The sequence below is a fragment of the Harpegnathos saltator genome, unplaced genomic scaffold, assembly GCF_003227715.2.
Source record: "Harpegnathos saltator strain DR-91 unplaced genomic scaffold, Hsal_v8.6 scaffold851, whole genome shotgun sequence".
NCBI lineage: Eukaryota > Metazoa > Arthropoda > Insecta > Hymenoptera > Formicidae > Harpegnathos > Harpegnathos saltator.
This window is the reverse complement of record NW_020230706.1, coordinates 46,530-74,262: the sequence shown is the minus strand read 5'-3', so window position 1 is coordinate 74,262 and position 27,733 is coordinate 46,530. Positions and strand designations below refer to the sequence as shown.

The following is a 27,733-nucleotide window of genomic DNA, read 5'->3' as shown; positions in this document are numbered from 1 at the left end:
CAATAATTTCTTCCGAAAATACATCCTGAAATTCAGTTAAAAGCTTAGCAAATTCCTTTTTTGTTCAAGATCTAAATTTTCTGAATCTTTATTAAATAACACTTTCAAAAAGTTAGGAACTTGCACTTTTTCCCTAATACGAGAACATAAAATTTCCTCTTGAACTATTCCTAAAATAGATTGTAAATTTTCTTCTAACTCTGTCATTGAAAGAAAATCTAACCCAAGAATGCATTCCTCAATATCAGCAATAAAAACCGGCATTGTTAATATAAATTTTCCTATTTCAATCGTAACATTAGTTTTAAAATATACAGGAACCTTTTCCCCTGTGGGATACAAAAGAAAATGTTTTACTTCAATCCTCCTTTTTGGAGGCTTTACAAATTTCTCACAAATTATAGTGACATCAGAACCCGTATCAATCCTGAAAATACAAGTTTCTCCGTCAACTTTACCATAATAACAAAAATTTTCTCTAATTCTATTTAACCTAAACTTATTCTCTACCGGGGTTTCATTTTCTTTTGTCGAATACCCCCCGTCCCATTCGGCAAAACCTAGTTTAATTGTTTGTTAACAAAAACAGGACATTGTGCTCTAAAATGTTCTTTACTTCCACAATTCCAACATTCCCTATTATTAAAATTAAAATTCTTCCTTTTATTGTTAAAATTCTTTTGCCAATTTTGTAAATTACCCCGTTCATTCCGTGAAAATTCCATCTCCCTTCTTCGAGCAAAATTTCCCGTTTTCTGAACATTTAAATTAAATTTTCTTTCATAAAATTGTTTACTTGAAAAATTTCCCTCTTCTGAAATCGTTTGAATAATTTTCGCACGCTCTATTGCTGATTTTAAAGAAACAATTTCCTCAAGCTGTAATGTTTGTTTAACTAGGCCTTCTGATAATCCCAAAATGAATTGGGCACAAGCTATTTTGTCACGAACTTCATTTTTACACTCTGGATAAGCTGACTAATTTTTCTAATTTCCCCCCATAAGACGCAAAATTTTCATTAATTTTAATTTTCCTATTAATAAATTGAGAATAAGAATGCTGAAAAGAATTACTTTCTCCAAAACGTAATTCTAACTTCGATTTCAACTCATTATAATCTAAATTTTGTTCTATCCCATCTAAAACTGAACGCGCCTTCCCTCTCAAATTTGTCGTAAAAACTAAAGCCTTTTCCTCCTCACTCCATTTATTAGCTCGCGCAACTAATTCAAACTGAGAGACATATTCATAAAAAGACTCAGTACCGTCGTAAATATCGGGTTTTAAATTAAGAAATTTTTGACACTGGCCTTGACAATTTTCCCCTTGTCCTTGCTGCTCCATCCTCCGATTTTGTCGCAACTCCTGGAGCTCCAGTCGCTCTCGTTCCCGCTTCTTGCGTAGCTGACGCAACTCTCTCATCGCTGCTATCAACGTCGGAGCCTCTGTCTCTGCTTCCTGTCCGGCCGCAACCGCCTGACGGGCTTCTGCTGTTTGACTCCGCGTTGCCATCGGAGAATGTAACATTTCTCACAACACTTCTTTTCACTCGGATAATAAAAAAAATCGCGTCAATGCTCCCGCACGACGTCGATCTTATCTCGGACGAGCCCCCAAAATGTTGCGCCCTTGCGCAAGAAAAATAACACGGAATTAACAAAACGAAAGAAGCTTCATTTTAATACGTCCGTTCGTCGTGACAAAACCAGGGCGACTCTCTCTCATCTCTTCTTCTTTCCTTTTTTATTTATTAAACAACCTCCTTGACAACAACAGCTGTCAAACAATCTCTACTCAATTCCTTTGCAGTCCACTCCCAGGAGCGTGGGGATAACATGTCCCCCAAAGACACGGGCGCAGCAATATTATAAGAAAAAAGTATCATTCGACAGGAATTCAATACTTTCGTCACTCATTTTCTATCCGTCATTTTTAATTTCATCCTTTTTTCATCAATGCCGCAGTAGTACGTTGTAGAGCAATGTTTCATGAGTAAATTAAAAAAAAAATTTTTTGATATCGGTTGAAAATTGCACTGTCGGTAGATTTTTGTCCAAAAAATGAGTCGTTTTGCCCACTGTGCGGCGGTCTCGCTAGCTCATATCCGCGGAAGCTCCATGTTGAATAAGCTTTTTCACGTGGTGCTCGCGGCCGCGGGAATAACTTATTTTAGCGCAGCTAGCGATATTAGCTTGTCAGCGCGGAGCTGTGAACTAATAGTCGTTCAACGAACTCGTACGGGCAAACGCTTGTGAAAGAGACAGCTTCTAGCGATACAATTTGCTAAGATTTTATTGTGATTCGAGGGAGCGTATTTAAGGATAGATATACATATATTAGGTTGTTCGGAAAGTTCGTTTCAAATTTTTGAAATAAATTAAGAGCGCAATATTTTACACAAAGAGGAACTTTATTGAAACAAATATGTACCGTTTTGTTCAACGACCTTGGCTCATCTTTCAGGAAGCTGCATAATGCCTTTGCTCCAAAATAAAGGTTTCTTATTGGCGAAGAATTTATCAAGATGACTTTTGAGGACTTTCAAAGACTCGAATTTCTTGTCCCGAAGAAAATTTTTTAAAGCAAGAAATAGATAGTAGTCAGATGAGGCAAGGTCGGGAGAATATGGAGGATGAGGAAGAACGTCCCATTCGAAGTCTAACAGCTTCCTACGGATAGACATTGCGACGTGAGGTCTGGCGTTATCATGATGGAAAACAATTCCACGCCTGTTGGCCAATTCAGGGCGCTTCCGTGCGATGGCAGTCTTCAGTTCGTCCAGTTGAAGGCTGTACTTCGCCGCGTTGATGGTTTCGTTTGGTTGAAGAAGCTCATAATATATCACGCCCTTAAAATCCCACCAGATATTCAGAAGAACCTTTTTTGCGTGAAGCCCCGGCTTGGCCACTGTTTGCGTAGACGCGTCGCTGGTTCCCCACGAGACCTCTTGCGGCTAACATAATTGTATGGGATCCAACTTTCATCGCCTGTTATGATCCTCTTCAAGAACGGTTCTTTTTGGTACCGTTGAAGCAGCATATCGCCGACGTTCACACGTTCCAGCAACTGCCGTTCATTCATTTCAAGTCGACTGGATGTGTGGCACCCACACATCCAGTCGACTTGAGAATCCTAGCTTCTTCAGATGGTCATGCACGGTGGAAACAGACTTGTGCAGAGTGTCGGCGAATTCTCTAACTGCCACTCGAGGATTTTCGTGCACGAGATCCATAAGAAGCGTTTCATCAACCTCCTGAGGCCGGGCTGAGCGAGCTTGATCTTCCATGTTGAAATCGCCAGCTTCGAATCTTCGATACCATTTTCGAACTGTCTGGTGAGTGACGCAGGCATCTCTATATACTGAGAACATCTCATTTAGGGTCTGCGAAGCCGTGAAGCCACGTTTAAAGCAATATAGTATCACATGACGAAAATGGACTTTTTGGTTCTCCATTTTTCAAACTGATTTCTGACGAAATAGTTGCACTTAGGAAGATCTGCGAAGTTTTCTTAGCGGGCTCATAGATCCGGGAATGTTTGTTGATATACATAAAATCGTTTAGAGCGCCTCGTTCCTACTGATTCATAGAAATGTGGAGCGCTTTTTTTTTTTTTTTTTTTTTTTTTTTTTTTTTTTTTTTTTTTTTTTTTTTAACTACTGTGTACGCAATATACAGATAATCATTTAGAGAAAACAGTCGTATTTTTTCCATACATAACTATACATTTATAGGATTCATTCTTACGGCTCATAGATCGGAATGTTTGTTATATACATATCGTTTGAGCGCCTCTTCTACTGATTACATAAAATTGACGGAAATTTAAATAAACTTTCGAAAACCAATATATTTAAAAGGAATTATTTTTATATTTTTGCAAAAAAATTATTTTAATATTATATACATACAGTTTGTACAAAAGTTTTCCTGTTAAACTACTGTGTACGCAATATACAGATAAGTCATTATTGAGAGAAAACAGTCGTATATTTTTACACAGAATACATAACTCTATATTTACATTTATACATTTTTCTTATTCTCTAGAAATAAATATTCAGATTCAAAGGAGGAGAAGGATCAGCTGACTACTCTCTCACGATGCTACGTAGCCATATGGCAGAGAGTGTCCTGTGTTGTTGTCGAATCTACGTTTTAGGAGCACATGCATGCACGACTTGGTCTCGTCTCTTGTTACGACGTCGTGAAATGCGGTACGCCGAATCGCTCTAAAAGGTAAATTTATCGACGTTTTTCGTCTATCCTTCTCCTTCTCATCGTCTTTCTCGTTTTCGGCTATTTTTTCGGCTATCAATAAATTTTTTATACTGTTAAAGTTAATATATCTCGAATTTTCAAAGTTTAGGGTTATCCCTTTCACTTTACAAACATCGTGAGTTCTACCTTGCGGGGTACGCACAACGTAGGAGTAAAATTTTGGGCCTCCAGATATAAAGGTCTCTATGTAACTGTCTTGACCGTAGCTCTCAAGCTCATCCGTCGTATTCTTCAAAAAATTACCCTTATGCGACTCGTACTCATTGGGGTCACCGGTGCTCACATACCAGGTATGTCGGTAATTTTTTGAAAATGTCGAGTTTTGTGCCTGAAAACGTGCATTTGCGGCACGCATTACTTTTCTTGTTTAATCAAAAGAAAAAAGCCGCTGAAAGTCATCGTTTGCTGGTAGAGACTTACGGTGAGCATGCTCCAACCATAAGAACATGTGAAACGTGGTTTCGACAATTCAAATGTGGTGATTTCAATGTTCAAGACAAAAAACGTCCTGGTAGGCCGAAAACGTTTGAAGATGCGGAATTGCAGGAGTTATTGGATGAAGACCCAACACAAACTCAAAAACAATTGGCAGAAAAGTTGAATGTGAGCCGAGTAGCAATTTGTGAACGATTACAAGCGATGGAAAAGATCCAAAAGATGGGAAGATGGGTACCACATGAATTGAATGACAGGCAATTGGAAAATCGAAAAATCGTCAGTGAAATGCTGCTTCAAAGGTATGAAAGGAAGTCATTTCTGCATCGAATAGAAACGGGTGATGAAAAATGGATTTATTTCGAAAATCCCAAGCGAAAAAAGTCGTGGTTATCACCTGGCGAAGGCGGTCCATCGACTGCAAGGCCAAATAGCTTTGGTCGCAAGACCATGCTCTGTGTCTGGTGGGACCAGGTTGGTGTCGTATATGTATATATATATTAATGTCATAATATATATATATATATTATGAACTGTTAAAACCTGGAGAAACAGTTAATACTAATCGCTACCAACAACAAATGTCAATTTGAACTATGCATTGATCGAAAAACGTCCACAATACGCTCAAAGACATGATAAGGTGATTTTGCAGCATGACAACGCGCCGTCTCATACAGCAAAACCAGTCAAAGAAGTGTTGAAATACTTGGATGGGAAGTTTTATCGCACCCGCCGTACTCTCCAGACTTGGCTCCATCCGACTACCACCTTTTCGCATCGATGGGGCACGCGCTTGCAGAGCAGTACTTCGCCGATTTCGAAGAAGTTAAAAAATGGCTCGATGAATGGTTTAGCTTAAAGGAGAAACAGTTCTTTTGGAATGGCATCCATAAATTGCCTGAGAGATGGGCAAAATGTATAGAATCAAATGGCCAATACTTTGAATAAATATATTTTAACTATCCATTGTAAATAACGTGTTTTCTTTAGCGAAAAAACCGGAAAGGAATTACCGACACACCTGATATATGTAGGAATCGGTGTCATAATATAATACACGGCGGTCTAATTTTTCTAAATATTCTAAATATTCGTACAATTTTAGTCGAGCCTGCGCCGTCGTGTAAGCAGCTATTACTACATTTGTCATCAAAGAAGGTACGAGCGCCTCTTGTCGCAACCGCCATGTAACGTAGATCACGTTATCGTTTACAAGCAAAATATTTATTATTTCATGCTCAGGACTCGTGAGCAAAGATAATAAATGTTCTCGCGTTCTAACAAGCTCTATATTCGGTAGATTATAACGTTGTCCGAATTTTCCCCAGAAGGAATTCAGACACAACTTTGCAACCGAGCGTAGACCAGGATTCCGTGCGATATTACGTCTATCGAGAACAACCCCCTCAATTTGTTTGTACACTCTTAAATAACATTCTTTTGCGTTTTCGTCGTTTTCCTCGCATTCGATCGGCCAGCCACTGGCCTCCTGCTTAAGCTGTAGAAAACAATTAATATATTCGGCAAACAATCCACCCTGCTGAGTATCGTATCGTGAGATTTTATAATCCCATATCTCGCTCACAGATGTCACACGATAACCTTTCTCAATGGCTTTTCGTTCACAAGAGACCCATGTTTTTTTTTTGGTCACGCAGGGAAATCCATCATGGATACCCCCGACCCTTCGGGGGGGTCGAGGGTTATGCTGGACTTTTACCGGCTAAAACCCCTGCGGGATGCCTACCTGTCGGACCGTTGCGTGGGGAGTTAGGGGAACTGCTCCCGCATTCCTTCCCCAACACCCCGGCCTCAGGGCTCTCCTGGAGCCCCTCGCCTCGTGTACCGCACCCCCTTTTCCCTACCAGGGAAAATTAGTGGAGGTGCGGTCCCCGGCCAGTTTCCTAGTTGGCCAGTTTCTGGTTGGCTTTCTGGTGTCACCTAAGCAGAGAGGGGGCATCCGCCCTCCCTCTATACCTCCCTCGTTTGTCGAAGAGGGAATTTTTGGGGAATGGGCCCAGCCCCGACCGGGGTGCAACTCCCCCCTTACCCTACCTGTCCGTGCAGTTCAGGGGGAGGCTGTAGGGGTTCTATGTCCACTATTCCCCTCCCCCTGCTGACGGAGGCGGGACCGAGGCGGCCGAGGAAGAGGGCTTGTCCCCTGTTATCTAGGGGTCCCTCCTCCTCCTCGGCCCACGTCACCTCTGGTCCGCTACCCGTTCCCCCCTCTGGGAAGCGACCACCATATCGCCTCCTGCGGCGGGTTCCCGGTCGTCGCTCCCACTCGGCGTCCTCTTTCTTGGACAGAACGTCCCTAAAGAAGGAGACCGCCGCTTCCCATACCTCCTCGCTCCCGCACATGGCTTGAACCATGTGCGGGAGCGAGATGTCCCTCTCTCGACACCCCACCGCCTCGGCCAGGACCTCCTCCCTTCAGGCTGGACATGCAGCCAGAGTATTGTGCGCCGTATCCATCAGCACGGGGTAGTGGTGGCACCTGGTGGTGGGCTCCTTACCTATCCGGTGCAGGTATTTTCCGAAGCAGCCGTGCCCGGTCAGCACCTGCACCAGATGGAAGCACATTCAGCATCCCCTCCTGCTCGCCAACTCTGGCAGGTAGGGGCGGAGAGCCTCGACCGTATGTCGCCCGTACCCCCGTGGGTCGGACAAAACGTTCCCCCACATCTCCAGGGTACGGGCAACGGTCTGAGACTTCAGAGCCTTCAGGTCCCTGGCCGACAACTCCCCCTCCTCGCGGAGCTCCCTCGTCCTCCAACAGAGGATTCGCCTCTCCTCGGCGAGGAGCTCCACAGGGAGGGGGGGCCCGGCCAGGGTGGTCGCCGCCATGTACGAGAGTGTTCTGAACCCTAGAATCGCTCATATGTACATCGACCTCAACGCCTGCCGCAAACGACGTTTTCCGTCACGGCAGGCCAGAAGCTACGGCGCCCAAATTGGCGCTCCGTACAGGACGATCGAGAGAACAGCACTCGCGTACAGGCGGTGAGCCTTCCATCCTGGAGCCCCTTGGGTGCGCAGGAGACTGGCTACCGCAAGTCCAGCTCTGAGCACTCTAGGGGCCAGTTGTCTCAAATGAGGCTCGAAGCCCCATTGGCTGTCTAACGTCAGGCCGAGATATTTAATCGTCGGCCCGACGCGGATGCGAACGCCATCGACCAGGGCCTGTGTCTCCGGTAGCACCCCTCGACTGATGTCGTGAAAGAACACGTCTTCAGTCTTTTGAGGCGCCACCTTGAAACCCAGGTGCGCGATGGTTCCCACCACCGATGCCATCGCCGTCTCCGCGAGGAGGCGGGCTTTCCCTCAATTCTTCCCCTTGGCCGCCACTAACGTGTCGTCCGCATAGCAGACAACGTGGCAACTCGGGGGGGGGGGAGCGGAGTGCGCAACACCCGGTCGAACGCGATGTTCCGTAGCAAGGGGCCTAAAACCGACGGAACACCGCGTTCCATTATGCGCCGGCCTTTGACCTCGCCTTCCTTCGGGAAGGCGAAGTCCCTGTCCCCGAAGTACGCCGACAGGATCCGCCGGAGATAGACGGGCATCCCGTGGTGTTCGAGGGCCCGTCCAATCTACGGCCAGGGCAGGGTGCTGAAGGCGTTTTTAATATCCAGGGACACCGCCAACAACACCCCGCCCCCCTCCATGACCATCCCGGTCAGGTCCCGGAGGTACTGGACCGCGTCCAGTGTGGACCTTCCGAGCCTGAATCCGTATTGAAGGCCGTGGAGGTTCGGCCCCTCCGAGGACAGGTGCTGGACGAGGCGATCGGCAATGATGCGTTCAAGTATCTTGCCCCCCTCGTCCAGCAGGCATTTCGGCCTGTAGGCCGACGCACTCCCGGGTGCCCTCTTTGCGGAGGAGGACCAATTTGGCCCTCCTCCACTCTGGGGGGGAACACCCCCTCCTTCAGGCACCCGCTCAAAACCCCTTGCATGACCGCGAACAGGCTTCCCTCGCCAAGGGCTAGTGCCCAGGCGCGGCCAGGAATTTCGTCGGAGCCAGGGGCTTTCCCCTTGGCCCTGAGCTTCTTCGTGGCCCTGACGAGCTCCTCCGGGCTCACTGCCAAGTCCTCTTCCCAGTCTCCCTCCATTTCAGGGGCAGGGATCCTGGGGGGGGGCCTTCCACCGTCGGAAAGAGGGTGTCCAAGAACCCCTCGAGGGTCTGGTGATCCAACGTCTTCGTAGGTGGGGGCGCCCAAGGGCGAAACCCCATCGCCCTCTTGTATGGGCGCCCCCACGGATCGTCGTCCAGGCAGCTCGTCAGCTGCTCCCAGGCTACTCGTTTAACCTTTTTTTTTGTTCACGCAGGGGAAATCCATCATGGATACCCCTGCCCCCTTGGGGAGGGGCGGGGGTTATGTCAGACTCTTACCGACTAAAACTCCTGCGGGATGTCTACCTGTCGGACCGTGAGGAGGGGAGTTAGAGGAACTGCTTACGCATTCTCTCCCCAACCCCCCGGCCCCAGAGCTCTAATCCAAGAGCCCCTCATCTCCTTGTACCGCACCCCCTTCCCCTTTCGGGGAATTAGTGAGAGAAGTGCAGTCCCCGGCGGGTAACCCCGCCCGTTGGTCTTCTGGTGTCACCTTGAAGGAAGGGGACATCCACCCTTCCTCCTTATCCCTCCTAAAGGGAGAGGGGAGATTTTTGGGGAGGTGGGCCCGACCCCAATCGGGTTCTCCACCTCCCCTTCTCCTCTCTATCCGATCACTCCAGAGAGCGGGAGGTCTCCCTCCCGCTCCCCTCCGAGTGGCGGAGCCTGGCCCGAGGTGGCCGAGGGAGCCGCCGGCCCGTGAAGGCCAACGGCCTCTCCTCGTCCAATGCCACCTCGGGCCCGCTATTAATATCCCCCCCAGGGGAGCGCCGGCCCCGCCGTCCTCTGCGACGGCGTTTGCCAGACCGGCGCCTCCATTCGGCGGCCTCCTTCTGGGAGATTACCTCCCCACAGAAGGAGGCCGCCGCGTCCCACGCCCTCTCGCTCCCGCACATGGCTCGCACCAGGTGCGGGAGCGAGAGCTCCCCGTCGCGGCAATCCACCGCCCCGAGCAGGACCCGGCGCTGCTCATCTCATGCTGCACAGGCAGCTAGGGTATGCAACGCCGTGTCTTCTTGCTCGGGGCAGTGGTGGCACCGAGCGGTGGGCTCCTTCCTTATCCGGTGCAGGTATCTCCCGAAGCACCCATGCCCGGTCATTATCTGCACCAGATGGAAGGACATTCCACGCCCCCTCCTGTCTATCATTTCTGACAGATAGGGGTGGACAGCCTCGGCCGTTACGAGACCGGACCCTTCAGGGGTCGGCTAGCAAGCCTTCCCACCGCTCCAGGGTCCGGCCTCTGGCCTGGGTCATCAGGGCCTTCAGGCCCCTGGCCGTCAGCTCTCCCTCCTCGCGCAGTTCCTTTACCCGCCAGTAGAGGATTCTCCTCTCCTCGACCAGGAGCTCCACATACTCGTTTAGCCTCGGCGATGACGTCTCTGAGGACTCTCCTAGCAATTAAGTAGCCCTCTTTCGCCCTCGTGTCACTCCTGCCTCGTCGCCGGGTCCGGTAGTAACATCGTCTGGCCTGGACGGAGAAGTCGCGGAGTTCTGCTATCTCCTTCGTCCACCAGTAAGCGACCCGGCGACGGCGGGGGTGGGCTCAAGGCATCGCGGCGTCGCACGCCGACGCCACGATACCTACTAATTCCCCAGCCCCTTCCAGGGGCCTGGTGGCCCACTCACCTGGTCCCTCATCTAAGTGCCAAGTGGACACGAGAACGGTCGCCCGAAACCTGTCTGCGTCCAGTCGACTGAGAGCCCATCTCCTGGGGAGGGGAAAGTCCCCCTCCCTGGGGCAGCGGTGGGCCCGCACCCGTGGAAGTTTTGGGAGGTATCTATGATCCGACAGTGTTTCGCCCTCCACTTCCACTTTCCACTCTTGGAACATCAATAGGCGGCCGAGAAGGAATAGCTCCGGAGAGCTGGCTGGAAGTACGGGATCGCAGAGCGACGTCCGCCTGCGTCTAGGCTCCGCTCGAGTCCGCTCGGCGACCGTCCGGTCGTCCTGATCAAAGGCCGGGGCCTCGCAAGGCGATCACAGACCCTGCTGATCAGGCAACGTCGCGCGCCGACTGGGCCATGCCCAGGGACGGCGGCGAGAACAAGGAGAGAAGAAGCACGCGCACGTGCCGACGCAGTGTAAACGCAATGACGCAATAGACGCAGTAGTAACGGCAGAAGAGAATAACGCAGAAGAACGACGCAGAAGAACCTAAACGTAGCTATATACAAGCGAAACAACGTCGCCTACGCAAGTCCCGCAGGACACACGTCCGTGACGTCAACGGTGCGCGGCACCCGAAGCACGCCAAGGACGTGCCACGAAACGGACCTCCGTCGTTTTCGGATGGCCTGCCCTTCCGGGCGTAATGGCCAATAGCCAGCCACGGTCCCGAGGAACGCCGTGGGAAACGGAGCTCCGAGAGCTCCGGCTCGCAGGACGACCAAGTCGCTCCTGCGAGAAAGCCAAGTTCCCAATGGACACTTGGACGAAGGAGCGCGAACGCTCTAGGACTGCGACCGAGCCGCTCCAAAACCGCCAGGCCCCCTACGGACACTTGGGCAATAAGGGAGCTCGAAGCTCCGAGGAGACGTCGAGTCGCTCCTAAGATCACGGCAACGGCGTGAGCCCGAGATCACAAAACGAGATTCGAACCATTTGCCTCAACCCAGCAGGGGTGTGTCGGCGCCACCTTCAACTCAGCAGAGTCTATAGAGCAGTGGTTCGAATCTGAAACGAAATACCCGATCGCCCTAGGAAGCCTAGAAAGCGCGTCGGTAATCACCAGTAACACGATGCACTAACGTGTAGCACTACTTGCTACCTAACTGCCAGGCAGAAGACAAGACAAGGCAAGGCCCAGGCATCGCGCGCCTGGTTATATATCCGGGCGGTCGAATAATCGATGACCGACTCCCCCCCGGCCACACACAGGTGCTGGCCGACCCCTTGTTCATTAACAAGATGTCCAACCCCGCTGCTCAGTCGATCACTGCCTCGCCTCGAGGGTCTCTCTGCCGGGGACTGCAACCCCACCCTTCCGAGTGTGCGTTGAAGTCCCCAGCTATGACGACGGGTCGGGGTGGCACTTTCGTACCACATTCCCGATCCCGTCGAGGACCCTCTTAATGCGGGCGAGATCTCCTAGACCGGCTTTATTCCTCCGGTGGTGGAGTTATACTCCCACCACCGTGATGGGCCCCCAGTCGACCGCCACGAACGAGGACCCCTTTTCGCTTAGCTCACAGGGAGGGGTCCCCGTCGCGCGGTTCGCCACCATGGCCACCGAGCCATCCGGGCTGCCGAACCAGCTTGCGCTGTTCACAGGCACCCAGTGCGGCTTGGTGGCCACCTCCAGCCCAACGCCCAGCTCCAGTATCCTGTGTGACCACAAGTCCTGGGTCTGGGCGCCGCCGCCGAGGTTGGCCTGTAGGACACGGAGCAGCGCGAAGGCTAAGCCTTCTCTACCTCCTCCGGGCTACCTACATCCACCCCCTCCTGGGAGACCTCTGACGGCTGGACAGCTTCGGTCTTCCCCGAGGGGGCTCGGCCATAGTGGCCTCTGTCGCAGGCACCTCCACTAGCGCGGAGTCACGGGGAGTCCCTACCTCTACGTTCCCCTCCCCTTGGGAGTAGGGGGGGTTCGATTTTCTGCAGAATCGAGGGTGACGCTTCCACCGGCTCCAGTTCCTCTACACCCGCTGGGAGTGTGCCTGACGGCTATACTCTCCTCACCTTCCTGGAATTAGGTTCCTCCTCCGACTGGTCCCTCGTTCCCGGGTCCGGATCTTCCGTCCCTCTCCTTTTCCTCTGTAAGTAAACCACTTCCGTCGGCTCCTCTCCTTGGGAAGTAAGGGATGGACTCCATTCGTGTTCCCCCCACTCCTGTGAAGGGGGACTACCGTGGCCTCCTCCCCCTTGACCTCCGGGTCCCTCTCCGGTAAGTGAGCCGAGTCCGGCCCAATCTTCTTCACGGGGTCCCTCGTTGGGGAGGTACTTGGGTCGGTATCTCCCTCCTGCATTCCCAGGTCCAGCTGTACCTCCACGGGGGTTCGGGCCTCTCCCGAGCTCCTCCTTCCCCTGTCTGCTTGTCTCCTCCTCCTTCCTTTTTCTTCCCCCTCCTTTTATTCCCGGGATAGGGCTTGCAGGTCCCCCGATCTTGTGACCGAAGGGCCTGCCCTCCTCGGCGCAGACAAGGCAGCGCACAGCCGCCTGGCATCCCTTGACACAGTGGCTGGGGTTACCACAGCGGTAACATAGACCGCTGCGGTCGACGGCACATGTGTACCGTTCTAAACAGCGGTAGCACAACACTGCGCGAGCAGGCAGTGCCGTCACCCCGGCGCGGGTCCACCCCACCGGGACCCGCTCCGCGGCAGCGACCTTAGCAGCCGCCGCCAACGGACACCGCACCAACATTGCGCCTATTCCCCTTTGGGAGACGCTCATCCCTCCCGTGGAAACTTCCTCGGGAGTGCATCCCCCAGAGAGGGCCACAGCGGCCACCACCTCGTCGGCCCCGGTTGTCGCGTCCAGACCGGAGATACGCAGAGAAGCGAACTTCTCCGGCCTCTGGCGAAAACCAAGGCCTTTGTCCGCCGCCAGCTTGCGGAGCTCCTCCGCAAGCCGGTCGGCGGACGGCCCCGCCTTGAGGCTAGGCACCTTCACTAACACTGCCCCGTTTAAGGCTTGGCGGACTCGAAGGAACACATTAATGCCCAAGTCCGCCGGCTTCATCCGGCGCCTGGCCTCAACCATAAATTCGTAGTATCTTCTACTGGGGCACATGATGGTGACGGTCGCCGACTTCGGCGGCTTCGGCGCACCCTGCCTCACCCCTTGTGTCCCCTACCGGTTCCTGCTTTAGGAGGATTAGAGGCACCTCCCTTCTTCCTCTCCTCATACTGCAGTTTCCGCCTCCCTTAACTGACTGCAACCAGCGCCCGTGTTTCCTCCTCTCTTGGTGGCTATTGTCCGCCTCCGGAGTTGAGCGCTTTCCACAACCCTTTCTCCAACGGATCCCGTCCCCATTCCTTCAGATCCTTCGCCGGTATTCCCATACCCGATCCATTCTCCTTCCCCTGGGCTTTTCCTCTCCCAGTCTGAGATCCTGAAACTAGACCCGTCCTTCCACCTTTCAAGACCAACTCCTGTTCCTCTTTCCTCCGTCTGTCTTTCTCCATCTTCCTTTCCTTCTTTCTCTTTGTTCGCTCCTTCTTTCCCTTTCCCTTCTCCGTGGTCCTCCTTGACTCCGCTGGTAGTGGCGGGGCCCGAGTCCTTTCCGGAGAAGCTCCTTCCTTTCCTTCCGAGACCGGAGCCAGTGTCAAGGCCCCCACTCCCTCAGGCACCCGGCTCCACCTTCCCTCGACATCGAGACGAGCCACAATGTCCTTCAGGCGGTCTAGCTCCGCCTTCATGCCAAAAGGGAGACTCCGGTGGCCATCTCGGCATCCAGGGCCTTTTTCACCCCTTCCGGTCTCCACACTAGGGGGACTTCCTCCGGGAGGTTATCATTAAACGACGGCACCTCTTCAGAGGAAACTCTTCCCCCCGTTTCCTCTTTTCCTTTGGAGGAAGAGGCTGAGGACTGTTTCCTCGTCCTCCTCTTCTTCCTTCTCCTCCTTGCCAGTGTTCTGGCGTACAACAACTCCTCCTCCGTGGACGTGGTGCCTCCAGACGCTTCTGCATATGTCTTCCTCCTCCTGGAATCAGAAAGCAGAGGGGGAAACGCAAGGGGGTCGGGGGGCGAAGACAGCCCCTGACCCTTCACCACTCTCAGGTTCTCAGCGAGCCGCCTAGTCTCCACCCTCAACCTCCTGTTATCCTCCCGGAGATTCTCCATTTTCTTTCTCCATGCGGAGACCTCTTCTTCCCTTCCATCTTGCACCGCCGTCCTGGCAATCAGAATAGCTAGAACGGCCTCGGAAGTGGCCACGGCGCGGTTCAATAGCGCCACAATAGTCCCCTTAAGGATCTTTGACCTCCGTGCCACTATTCGAACCGCGTCCAACGCACGGCCCATTTCCAAGGCCAGTTCCGGTGCACCGGCCTCCCTCAGCAGCTCCTTGCAGGAGGGATCCCGAAAAACGTCTTTGGCCGGGCGTGTGTCTTCCAACGAACGAAACAGACCCTTACCGAAGGGGTCCCCGGCCTCCCTCTCCAGCCTCTGCAGCTCAGCCTCCTTCCTTCTCTTCAGTTCCTCTTCCTTCCTCTCCTTGATGCCCACCCCTTCACCCGTAGTTACGGGCCTTCCCCGTTTCTTCGGGACAGCTATCAGAGAAGACATCTCCACCACTGATGAGCCACTGCTGGTACCAGCTCTGGCCCTCTTCCTCCCACTAGTGATGTTGATGGTTCCTTCTCCTTCGGTGCCAGTGCCCTTTGTCACCCTCGATGTTGAGGCCTGAGCGGCTTTGTTGGTGCTGCCTATCGCCTTTACCGTCGAGGCCTGTGCAGCCTTCGACGTCGAGGTCCGAGCAGCCTTGCTCGGAGCCTGAGCAGCCCTGCTGACGTCCTGGACCAGGATCCTCGAGCCCTGCGAAAGAATCATGTCGGAGCGGATCACCGGGCCTCCGGTAGTCCGCCCCGACTTCGCTGCCTCCCTCACCGCCTCTCCCTTTCCTCTCCTCAGGCTTTTCCCACTTGCCCCCTCCTTGTTCTTGGGAAGGGTCCCCCCCGTGTCCTCCTGATAATGGGGAAGGGCTTCCTCTTTACCTTAATAAAGCGGGGGCCCGGTCTGTTGGCCCCTGGTATTTTACTACCGGACCCCAGGCGCTTCATGGTCCCACGTTGGGTGGCCGCCCGTAACCTAGCCGACGGGCTCACCGCTCCACCCCTGCGGTCAGGAGAGAGCCGCCGGCTACTTGCCGGCGAGGACGGTGGTCGATCTTCACTAGATGGCCCCCCGGAGGCTAATCCTCCGAGGTCCATCGCTTTACCCTCCTCGGGGGGTGAGGAGGAGGCAATCGCCGGTTGATTTCCTCCCATTTCTTCACCCAAACTATCATTAGAAAAATCACCCCCTATCGGAATGACAGGGGGAGGTAAGTCCTGGGACGGGCTGCCATGCCCGTCCGTACGGGACTTTGAGCCCGAAGGCTCTGAGCCCGAAAGCTCGGAATTTGTGTTTAAAATTTTGGAAATTATATTGAGTCCCACAAGTTCGGCGGGAAGTGGGCGTCAATCCCGGGTAGGCCACCCGCATTACCCGGGATAAGGCTGGCATGTCCCCGCGGTGTGCCAGGTTTCGCGGGTAAGGAACTAGCGACAGGTCACGCACCTGCCATTCATCCCATAGGCGTAGCATTCCTCAACCGTAGAATTACGTGTATTTTATTGAGGACCCGCCTTGCGGTCTGGCCAATTAAGGCAAGACCACCGGCCCCAGAGAAATGACCTAGGGTTACGGTATACAAGAGACCCATGTGCCTTCGAATTCACGATCGGCTGGATTTTCATGTGTACACGCTATTTGAGAGAATGTTTCGCAACAGCTGCGACAGAGTGCGAACATTAATTTACCTTTTTCTTTTTGGTCGCGCAGGGGAAATCCATCATGGATACTCCTGACCCTTGGGGGGGTCGGGGATTATGTCAGACTCTTACCGACTAAAACCGCTACGGGGTGTCTACCATTCGGACCGAAGTGGGGGAGTAAGGGGAAGTACGCCTGCATTCCTCCCCGACAACCTGGCCCCAAGGCTCTGCTGGAGCTCAAGTACCGCTCCCCTTCCTAGCTGGGAGTTTAGGGCGCGGTGTCCTGGCCGGTTATCCGACCAGGTTGATCTTCCGGTTTAATTTAGGAGAGAGGAGACACCCACCCTCCTTTCTCAGCCCCCTTTCCCCCTCTATCTACTGGGTGTGTAGAGGGGAGCAGGGGAGTGAGGCCCCTACCATTACCGACGCCACTGGTGGGTGAGAAAGTTCATTCCCTCTCACCCACCCCCCATTGCTGCGTCGAAGTCGGGCCCGAGGCGGCTGAGGAGACGGCCTCCAGCGAGCCGGTGGCCTCTCCTCCTCGGCTGGCACCACCTCGGGCCCACTTTCCCCTCCTGGGGAACGTCGCGGATTGCGACGGGGTGGACGACGCTCCCACTCGGCGGCCTCCTTGCGGGACATTATGTCCCGGCAAAAGGAGGCGCCACTCCCAATACCTCCTCGCTCCCGCACATTATTTGAGCAGGCGCGGGAGCGAGAGTGTTTCTCTTTCTTCTTTCTGGCACCCCACTGCCCGGGCGAGGACATGGCGCTAATCAGTCTACGCCTGACATTCTGCCAAAGTGTGCTGCACCGTGTCCTCAAGCGCCGGACAGTGGTGGTATCCCGCAGTGGGCTCCCTTCCAATCCGGTGCAGGTACCGACCAAAGCACCCGTGCCCGATCAGCACCTGCACCATGTGGAAGGTGAGCCCGCGTTCCCTCCTGCTCATCATTTCTGGCAGGCAGGGGCGGACGGCCTCGGCCGTTCGAAGCCCGAATCCCCTGGGGTCGGACAACATTTCCGACCACCTTTCGAGGACTCGGGCCTCGGCCTGCGATTTCAGGACCCCCAAATCCCTGGCCGATAATCCCTCCCCCGCCTCGTGGAGCTCCTTTATCCTCCAATAAAGGACATGCCTTTGATCGGCAATGAGCTCCACAGGGTGGGGGGAGCCAGCTAGGGCCGTCGCCGCACTATATGCGATAGTACGGTATCCCCGAACCGCCCTCACAACCACCGGCCGCATTGCCTGACGCAAAAGCGCCTTGCAGCGGCCGGAGGGCATTAACCGGGACGCCCATATGGGCGCCCCGTAGAGGGCGATCGAGAGCACCACACCGACGTATAGGCGGCGAGCGTGCCATCCAGGGCCCCCTGGGTCTTCATAAGACTGGCTAACGCTAAGCCAGCCTTCTTGACCTAGGGGGCCAAAGCCTTAAAAGTAGGCCCCGAAATTCCATCGGCTGTCCAACGTCAGACCCAGATACTTGATTGTGGGTCCGACGCGGACGTGGACTCCATCTATCGTGGTCTCTGGCGGCGCCCCACTGCGGCCATTATGAAAGTAAACCGCCTCCGTTTTCTGGGGTGCCACCTTGAGCCCAGGTCAGCGATTGTGTCCACTATGGAAGTAAGTGCCGCCTCCGCTCGTAGACGGGCTTCCCCCTGTTCCTTCCCCCGGCTGAAACTAATGTGTTATCCGCATACCAGATGACGTGGCAGACTGGGGGAAGGGAATTATCCGGTCAAACGCGATGTCCCATAGCAGGGGGCCGAGGACCGACCCTGTGGGACATCACGTTCCATGGGGCGCCGACCTTGAACCCAGCCTCTCCCCGAGTAGGCAAGGTCCCTGTCCCTGAAATAGGTCGATAGAATGCGCCGGAGTTAGGCGGGCACCCCGTGGTATTCGAGAGCCTGCCCAATCTCCGGCCAGGGCAGGGTGTTGAAGGTATTAGTGATGTCCAATGACATCGCAAACAACATCCCGCCCTCCCTCTCCACGACCATCCGGGTCGGGTCCCGGAGTCGCTGGATCGTGTTCAGCGTAGACCTTTCGGGCCTGAACCCGTATTGGTGGTCGTGGAGGTTCGGCCCCCTCAGGGACAAATGCTGGAGGCGGTCGGCGATTATGTGTTCGAGCATTTTGCCCGTCTCGTTCAGCAGGCATATCGGCCTGAAAGTCGGCGCGCGACCGGGCACCTTGCTATCCTTGGGGAGGAGGACCAACCTGATCCTTCTCTACTCTAGGGGGAAGACCCCCTCCCTGAGGCATCTACTCCTGGTGTCCCCGCATGGCTGTGTGCAGGCTCCTTTCGCCGAGGGTGAGAGCCCAGGAGCGACCAGGAATGCCATCGGGGCCTGGCGCTTTGCCTTTGGCCCCGAGTCTCTTCCTGACCATAGCGAACTCCTCCGGAGAGCCTTCTAGACCCTCGTCTCAGTCCCTCTCCCGCTGTTCAGGAGCTGAGATATGGAGGGGCCCTTCCACTCTCGGGAAGAGGGTGTCCAGGAGCCCCTCGAGGGCCTGGGGGTTCAAGGCCTCCGTTTGCGGGGGCGCCCACAGGTGAATCTTTCCGATCGCCCGTTTGTAGGGACGGATCCTCGTCCAAGGAGTTCACTATCTTCTCCCAGGCTCCCTTTTCCCCTTAGCTATGGCGACCTTGAGGGCTCTCCTCGATTCGAGGTAGTCCTCTTTTTCCCTCGCGGCTTCCCCGCCTCGGCGCCGGGCTCGGACGTAGTCCCTTCTGGCCTGGACGGCAGCCTCCCTGAAATCAGAGAGTTCCGCCGTCCACCAGTATGCAGCCCGCTGCTGGCGGGGGTGGGACCAGGGCATGGCAGCGTCACATATTGACGCTACCATGCGTACCAGTTTCCTAGCCCCCTCCTGGGGGCCAAGGTCCTACGCACCTGGCACATCAAGGTGCCACAATGGTGGCTGCCTGGAACTTGCCCACATTCAGTTGACTGGTAGCCCACCTTCTTGAGTGGGAAAGTTCCCCTCCCCTGGGCGGCGGTCCAGCACACGCGGAGGGTTGGGGAGACCGTGAGACCACACTATATACCAGTGATCGGAAAGTGTTTCACTCTCGGTCTTCACCAATCACTCCCGGAACATTCGGGCGGCCGAAGAGGAGGCCCACGTCAATGACGGACTCCCCATTCGGCCGCACGCAGGTGCTGGCTGACCCCCTGTTCATCAGCAGCAGGTCCAGACCCGCCGCTCAGTCGATCAGGGCCTCGCCCTGGGAATCCTCCTGCCAGGGATCGCAACCCCAATCTTTAGAGTGGGCGTTGAAATCCCCGGCAATCACGACGGGCCGGGGGTAGCACCGATGTGCCACATCCCTGACCCTGTCGAGGATCCCTTTAATATGGGCGAGTTTACCCAGACCGACTCTATTTCTGTAGTGGGGGAGGTACACCCCAACCACAATGATGGGCCCCCAGTCAACTGCCACAAAGGAGTTCCCCTCTGCCCTGAGTTCACAGGGGGGCCCTTTAACGGGTCTGGCCACCACAGCCGCGGAGCCGCAACGACCCCCGAACCAGCAAGAGTTGATTGGTGAGATATAGTGCGGCTTCGTTGGCAAACCCAGCCCGGTACCCAGCTCAGTCATCCTGTGAAACCACAGGTCATGAGCACGGGTGCCGCTGCCGAGGTTAGCATGTAGGACCCGGAGGGGCGTGAAGACTAGCCATTCACGCCTCCTCTGGGCGTCCTTCTTCCCCTTCGGAGGGCGGGATATTTACCGGGGTGAACATATCCACCTTCGATTCCGATTCCGTACCTTCCGAGGGGGTTTCGGCGATGGGAGATGGCCTCTCCCAATCTAGGTGCCTCCTCAAGGGTACAGGGTGTTTTCTCGGAGGCACATGGAAGCCCTACCTGCGCAGCCCCCTCCTCTGGGGAGCATGAGGAGGGGTCGCCAACCTGGGGATCCAGGGGTGGTGCTCCCTCTGGATTCCCCTCCAATTCTAGGACAGCTGGGGGTATGGCGTTTTTTTACCCTCCTTACCTTTTCCCTAATTTCCTCCTGCGGAAACTCGGGTTCCCCCGCGGAGGCTTCATGGAGGGTCCCTGCCTGATCGCACTCCTCCTCTCGGGAGTACCAGGGGGGCCTTCTATTGGGGAAGTCGGAGATGACGCGTCCTCCGACCTCCCTTCAACTACGGTTATTGGGGATGCGACAATAGCCTCCACCCTCCTCACTTTTTCCGCCGCTACCGTCTGGGAGGATGATACTGCCTCCATCTCCTCTGCTGCTGCCGTCTACTTCTCCGGTCCCATCATGTGCATTGTGGCCTCCATGGCTTCCCTCTTCCTTTTCTCCCTTTAGGGCTACACCTCCTCCGGGATGTCCATCTCCTGGATGGGGTCCGGGACAGGGGTTGCTACGACCACCTCCATCTCCTTTGGTACCCCATCCCTCGCTGGGAGGGAGGCCAGTGCGGCTTCCCTCCTTTCCCCTGTCTTCTTCGGGGGGAGCCGGCCTGGTCTCCCTTTTGTTTTTCACAAGAGGGGGAGGAGTGATGTTCCTCTTCTCTTCCTTGGTGCCAGGTCCCGCCGGCTTCCTCGCCCCCCTCCTTCTTCCCCGACCCGAGAGGGGTTTGCAGTCAGGTCCGCCGACCTTGTGATCGGTTTTCCTGCCTGCCTCTGCGCACACGGTGCAGTGCGCCGCTGCCGCGTTGCACTGCGTGGCGCGGTGGCCGGGGTTACCGCAGCAATAACATTGGTCACTGCGGTCGATGGCGCTTTTGCACCGCTCGCGCACGTACTCAGGCTCCAAATACCTGTATCACAGCATCGCACGAGCGGGCAGCGCCACCACTCCGGCTCGGATCCAGCCTATCCGAACTTGCTTTGCCGCGGCGACTTTAGCGGCCACCGCCAGCGGACACCGCACCACCACAGTAGCCACCCCCTGCTGGGAGAGGCTGAACCCACCCACGGAAATCTCCTTAGGCGGGCACCCCCCAGCGAGGGACACGGCGGCCATCACCTCGTCGGCCCCGGTCGTTATGTCCAGCCCGATAAGCTGCAGCATCGCGGTCTTCACCGGTCTCTGGACGCGATAACCGGGGCCCTTTTCCGCCGCCAGCTGTTGGAACTCATCCGCCAGCCGGTCGGCGAAAGCCCTCGCGTTGAGGCCAGGTACCTCGATCAGTAAGGCCCCGGTGGGGGCAGTGCGCACTTTCAAGGCCCCTGGTATGCCTAGGTCCTCGGGCTTGATCCGGCGCCTGGCCTCAACCATGAAATCTTTGTACGATTCCTTAGGGCACATGATGGTGAAGGCCGCCGATTTGGGTGGCCTCGGCCTCGCCACCACCGCTGCTCCTCTCTTCCTCGGGTTGGAGGGCTGTTGAGGGGGAGCCGGGCCGCTCCTTTCCCTCTCCTCCTCCTTCTTCGCCCTCCTCCTTTCCTTTCTCTTAACCACTCTCGCCCATGACTCCACCGGAGCCGTTTGTGCTTGTGGAGTACTGGGACTTGCCTTGGAAGCTCCTGGAGTTGGGCCCTGTTTAGGTCCCTTCGGGCCTGAAGACGGGCCCTTTCCCTCTCTTTTGGTGCCTTCGCTGGGGCTCACCGTCTGGTCCTTTCGGTCCAGCGCTGGTCCCTTTGCCTTCGTCACTTTAGGGGGAGCTGCCTTGCCACCCTTCTGGGAGGGAACCGTTCTGATTCCCTCTTGGTCCGGTGTTGGGCCGCAGCCGTTGCTGGTTCAGCATTTCCTTCGCCTTCTTCCTTCTCCTCTGGTCCCTCCTCTTCTGGGCGTCCGTACGCTCATTCCGCGTCCGTTTTCTCTTAACTCCCGTGCTCCCGCCGTCAGCTTGACTGGCTGGGGTCCCCCCGATTGGGAAGATCGGGGCACGAGGGGAGATCGGTAGTGACTGCGTCTGCTCCTGAGCCGGGATCCTAGACCCCCTGTCCTCCTATACTATTCTCTCCCTTACTTGCAGCAAGTGGTTGACCCTCGCCTGTATTCCGCCTCTCCTCTAGGGGTCAGGTCCATGTGCGCCAGGGAATCGTCCAGCTTCTTCCTGACCCCCTAAATCGGGAGTCGAAACACCGGAGGAAGAGCGTGCTCCGGCATGAAGTTGTCGAATATCGGGATTCCGCTAGAGTGTCCCCCTTTCATTTCCTCCTCCGAGGAACTATAGGGGTTCTCCGCTAACACCTTCCTCTTCGTCGTCTCCCTTCTCTTGACCCTCGACGGCCCTGGTCCTGGCGTTTCTACCGCCGAGGTACCGCTGCCTCCCGCAGCCTCCGTATAGATCTTTGCCGGGACCTGTGTGTTGGTGCTAGGCCAGAGAGTAATTCTCTGGCCTTCGCCTCCTCTGATAATCTGCGGTTCTCCGCCCTGAGGGTTTTTAGTTTCTTCCGCATCTCTTCCAGCTCCATCATTAATTCGGGGATGGCGTCCTCCTCACCATTTTGCGCCGCGATCCTCGCGATGAGGGTCGATAGAACCGCCTCAGAAGTGGCCACTGCGCGGTTCAGTGACACGAAGTCCCTTTTAACATCTTAGACTTTTTTTTTCTGTTTACCCAGGAGAAATCCCTTATTGATACCTCTGGACCCTGGCGAATCCAGAGGTTATGTGGGACTCTCACCCACTAAAACTCCTGGGGATGCAAATACCGGCCTAGGAGACTGTGTACGGGGCTTTCGAAGAGGTTCCCCTATTTCTTGTCGGCCCGGCACATCCCATCGAAAGACAAAATAAAGAAAAATAAATGCGTCGTCCTCCCACCTTCTGACGCCGCACTGAGCTCTACCCGCGCAAGTGCGGCGTCCTACCGGGCTATATACCCGGCCTCCGGCCTTATGTCGGCCGACCAGCCGGCACGAGGGAGAGGAGCATCACTCCCTCTCCCTCCCCCCACCACTGATCAGTGGTGGGATTTGGAGGAACAGGACCCGTCCCCAGCCGGTTACGCTGCTCCTCCATTCTGCCGCTTAAGCTGTCGCCGAACGAGCCGGCGACGGCCAGTGGCCCTACTGACGGGCGTTGAGCGTCCTCCGCAGCAGCCTTCCCGGCCGCTGCCGCTTCGACCTGCGGAGTCGATGTGCGGCCGCGACACCGCCGGCGCTCCCTGCGCCGACGGCTAGCACCGCCACTGCTCCGGCGCGCCGCCATCATGTCACAAGATGTCCCCGCCATCCTTTGATTGGCGGCGCGCCCCTCCTCGTGGCACACCACGCAACGGAGTCCCTCGAGGCACCGCCACGCGGTGTGCCCGCTGCGACCACACCTAAAGCACAGGCCGCTCCTGTCGATAGACGAGGAGCAGCCCGCGCGGGTGTGGCCCAGCCCCCAGCACTTGAAGCACTGGAGTGGCCGAGCCGCCAGCAACTCCACGCGGAGGGCCGACCACCCCAGCGCAAATCCTTCTCCTTTTGCTACCGCCAAGGCGGCAGCAAGCGGGAGCCGCTCCCACGCAGCTCCCTTTCCCCTCGCCCCCCACCTAAGTGGGCCTAATTGAATGACCTCCGCCGCGCTCCCCGCGCTTTTTGCGAAGGCCATTCTCAGCACTCCGGGGGAGGCCGACTCATCGAATCTGATGAGTTGAACCTCCCCCCTCAACTCGGGGCGGCTCACCGTCGCCCCCGGCAGCACCTCCTTGAGATGTACCGCCAGCCCGTCTACCTTTTCCCCCTTGAGGCCGGGATCCTTGACGCGGACGAGTAGGGCGCCATCCGCGCCCCGTCTTACCTCCACGCTCGGGATCCCGAGTTCCCCAAGGGGGATCTCGTCCCTTGCCTTCTACAGGGCCTCCGCATAGGAGGCCACCGGGCCGAGCCGGATTGCTACCGCCGCAGTCGACGGCAGCCGCGGCCACCTCATCTTTGATTTGGGAGGGGTACCTCCTCCCCCCGCCCCCGTCTTAACCTTGGCCGGGTGCGCTCCGTAGTGGCTGCCCCACTGCTCACGCCTCCACCTGGCCCCGCCCCTGCTGTTGGGGTTTCCACCAGCAGCTTCTTCTTCTTCTTCTTCTTCTTCTTCCCTTTCTTTGTGACCGCGGTCCAGTCCCTCTCCGATGGAGGGGTGTCGGCCGCGGCCTTTGCCTCTACTTGGGGTTCGGGGGGTTGCTGCGTCCGGCGGGCCGCGGTAAGGTCCTTCCCACCACGGCCACGCCTTCCACTACTGGTCTGCTGCGGGCCTCCCGCCTGCGCAGATCCTCCAGTTCGGCCTCCGCCGCACATAGTACCGCGCGGAGGTCGGCCGAAACCTCCTCCTCCTCTCGGAGTGTGGTCTCGGTGCAGAGGGCCCTCTCCTCCATACGGAGGAGGGCCCTCCGGTCTTCGCGAGCGCCCTTGGTGCATCTGGCACCCCTCTTATGGAGGTACCAAACGTGCTCCGACAACTCGTACACATACGTAAGAGCCCTGACGAGGGCACCCTTTTTTTTTTTTTTTGACGAGGAGGAAATCCATCATGGATACCCTGACCCTCGGGGATGGGCCAGGGTTATGCCGGACTCCTACCGGCTAAAACCTCCCCGGGTGGCGCTACGAAGGGACTGGCATCGGGGCCCCGGAGCCGCGTAACTGTTTGTCGGGGTCCCGAGTCCAGGTGTGACCTATTCTGTCCCTGAGGGGTGGGGTGGGGGAGGGGGAAGCCAGCCCGAAAGCTCGCTTCGACCACCGCTTCCCTTTCCTTTCCCACCCCTCACGCCTCGTCTCTTGGTCAGGAAGGAGGAAGCCGGCCAAAGCCCGCTTCAACCACCGTTCCTGACCAGACGAGGCGCCGCCAATACAATGTTGTGCGGCCGGATGATCCACCTTCTCAGCCGGCCGCCCTACGTTGGAGGGATGGTTGGGGCACCGGGAATCCCCGCCCGATGCCCCACCCTCCCGCCCGGCGGTTACGGGGGGAAAAGGTCCTCTAGCCGCCGGGCACTCCCACCTCCGCAGAGGAATGGGGGGTCCTAATGACCCCCTTCCTTCATGTCCGTCTGTTCGACGAACCTTGCTGGCAAGGGGGGGAGAGAGGTGTTTTCTGCAGTGATTACATCACTGGCATCCTCTCCTCCCCTTACTATCATCTGACTCCCACCCGGGGAGTCGGAGGACTACGGTTGGGAGGTCGGGGCCGAAGTCCCGGCCTCCTCTCAGTCCTTCCATCTATAGGAGTCACCACGGGGATGGCTTGTAATGGTGCGACAGACCTTGTCACGACCCCACCTCCCGCGGCTCTTCCTCTCCTTGTGCTTGCCCTATGGGGGGCATCTTGCCTCCTTGGGGCCCTTCCCCCGATTTGCATCGGAGGGGGGCAGGAGGGCGAGGGGGAGGAGGTGGTGGCGGACCCACCATCCTCCTGAGTGCGTCTTCTTCTGATGAATCAGCATCCCCCTCCCTACTCCTGCTCCTCCCTCCTCCCCATTGGCGGTGTCTCTCCCGCCGCCTTCGTTTCCTTCCCTTGCCTTCTGCCCTTCTCCGCATTTCCTCTGCCTCCTTCTTCTGCGTCATCACTGATTCGCAGAAGGAGGAGAGTGCGTCCCATTTCTTTTCCCCTTCTAAAATCACCCCAATGATTGTCGGGAGCGATAGGTCCCGACCTACCGCCCGGATCATGACTCCGCGCTCAACGCTCCAGGCGGGGCAGTCCTGGAGCGTATGTTGCGCGGAGTCATGATCATGCCCGCAATGGTGGCAGGATGTCGTGCGCTCTTTGCCTATTCGGCACAGGTACTCACCAAAGCAGCCATGCCCGGTGAGCACCTGTGCCATCCTGAATGTCAGGGTCCCGTGGGCCCTTCCTACCCACTTCTGTAGGAAGGGCCGGACGGCCTCGACGGTCCTCTTCCCGTACCTGGCATTGGCCAGTAATCTCTGCCATTTCTGAAGTAGGACCTGTCGAGCCTGGTGCTTCGTGTCCCGGAGAGCACTGGCGAGCGGTTCCCCCTGCTCCCTGTTCTTAGGAGCTCACGCTTCCTGTCGTACGTATACCTGTACGATAGGGCCATCAGCTCCATGGGGGGCATGCTCGCCAGGATCGTCGCCGCCACGCAGGATACAGTGCGGTAGCACCTTGCAACCCTGACCGCTAGCACCCTCTGCACTCTGCGCATTTGCGCTCGCATGGGGCAACTGGCGGCCAGGGTCTCCGCCCATACAGGCGCTCCGTAGAGCGCCACCGAATTAAAAACTCCTGCGTGGAGGCGACGAGCCTTCCCGTCTGGTCCCACGACATTGGGCATGAGCCTGCCTAGTCTGGCAGATATTACCCTCAGTCGGGGGACCAGCTGGTTGATATGCTCTCTGAAGCACCAGGTGCCGTCCAATATGAGGCCCAGGTATCTCATCTGAGCCTCCAACGGGACCCTGACTGTGCCCACCCGCACCTGGGCCTGGGGTGGCTTCCATCGTTTGGTATGAAAGAAAATGGCTTCCGTTTTCCTTTCAGCCACCACCAAGCCCAGGTTGCGGATAGCGCGCACGACTCCTGCCACCGCCTGATTGGCCGTGTGCACGGCATCCCCCCAGTCGTTCCCCCCGGCCAAGGCGAGAGTATCATCAGCGTAGCATACGATGCTATAGCCGGGGGGGAGGGCTGTTCGGAAGACTGAGTCGTATCCGAGGTTCCACAGTAGTGAGCCCAACACCGAGCCCTGTGGAACCCCGCAACTCATCCCCCTCTCGCGTACCCCGCCGTCGGCGTCCATCCAGGTCAGACGCCGACCCCGGAAGTAATCCTCAACGACGGCCGTGAGGTAGGGTGGGAAGCGAAAATAATCCCTCATCGCTTCCAACACCCTACCCCAGGGCAGGGTGTTAACGCGTTTGCGATACCGAATGATATCGCAACCGCCACCCTGCCCTCCATCACGATGGCCTCCGAGAGGGATCTTAGATGCAATGTTGCATCTATCGTTGATCTCCCCTCTCGAAAGCCATATTGGCCGTCGTTGAGGTTGGAACCTTCCTGGGACATATGCCTCTGGAGGCGGGCAGCTATAACTCGCTCAAAGAGCTTACCCGCCTCGTCTAGGAGGCATATGGGCCGGTACGCAGAGGGGGTCTTCCGGTTTGCCCTCTTTTTGGAGGAGGATCACGTTGGCCCTCCCCCAGACTGGGGGGAACCTTCTCTCCTTAAAGGCGCGCGTGGACAGGCTCGCGAACCTATGGTTCATATACCCTGAGGCCAGGCTGAGAACTCGGCCGGGGATGCCATCTGGTCCTGGAGCTTTCCGGCTCTTGACCTTCTTAACAGCCCCAGCCACCTCCTCCTCTGTGACCCCCGGTACCTCCCCCTGTTGTTCGGGGAATGGGATGGTGTACAGGTTGATGGGGTCGTTCTCCCTGCTCGGGAAGAGAGTCCCCATCAACCGTCCGAGGAACCGGGGGTCAAACGTCACCGTCAAAGCGTCCATAGTTTCAGCTTCTGCATTACCATTCTGTATGGACGCCCCCACGGATCAGCATCCAACGAGAGGAGGATGTCGTCCCAACCTCTTCCTCTGGCCGCCCCTATGG

At 56.1% G+C, this 27,733-nt stretch overlaps 1 protein-coding gene across 1 annotated transcript; it reads right to left on the bottom strand.

Annotated features, from left to right (window-relative positions):
- Window positions 1-19,481: 19,481 nt before the first annotated feature.
- Window positions 19,482-19,877, bottom strand: LOC105182598 (uncharacterized). The gene has a single exon (XM_025307382.1). It carries the CDS (start codon window positions 19,875-19,877, stop codon window positions 19,482-19,484), a length of 396 nt encoding a protein of 131 aa, XP_025163167.1.
- Between the last annotated feature and the right edge of the window lie 7,856 nt (window positions 19,878-27,733).

Coding starts and splice junctions, on each gene's coding strand:
- LOC105182598 (XM_025307382.1), bottom strand. CDS start 19,877: ATGACTGAGCTGGGTACCGGGCTGGGTTTGCCAACGAAGCCGCACTAT.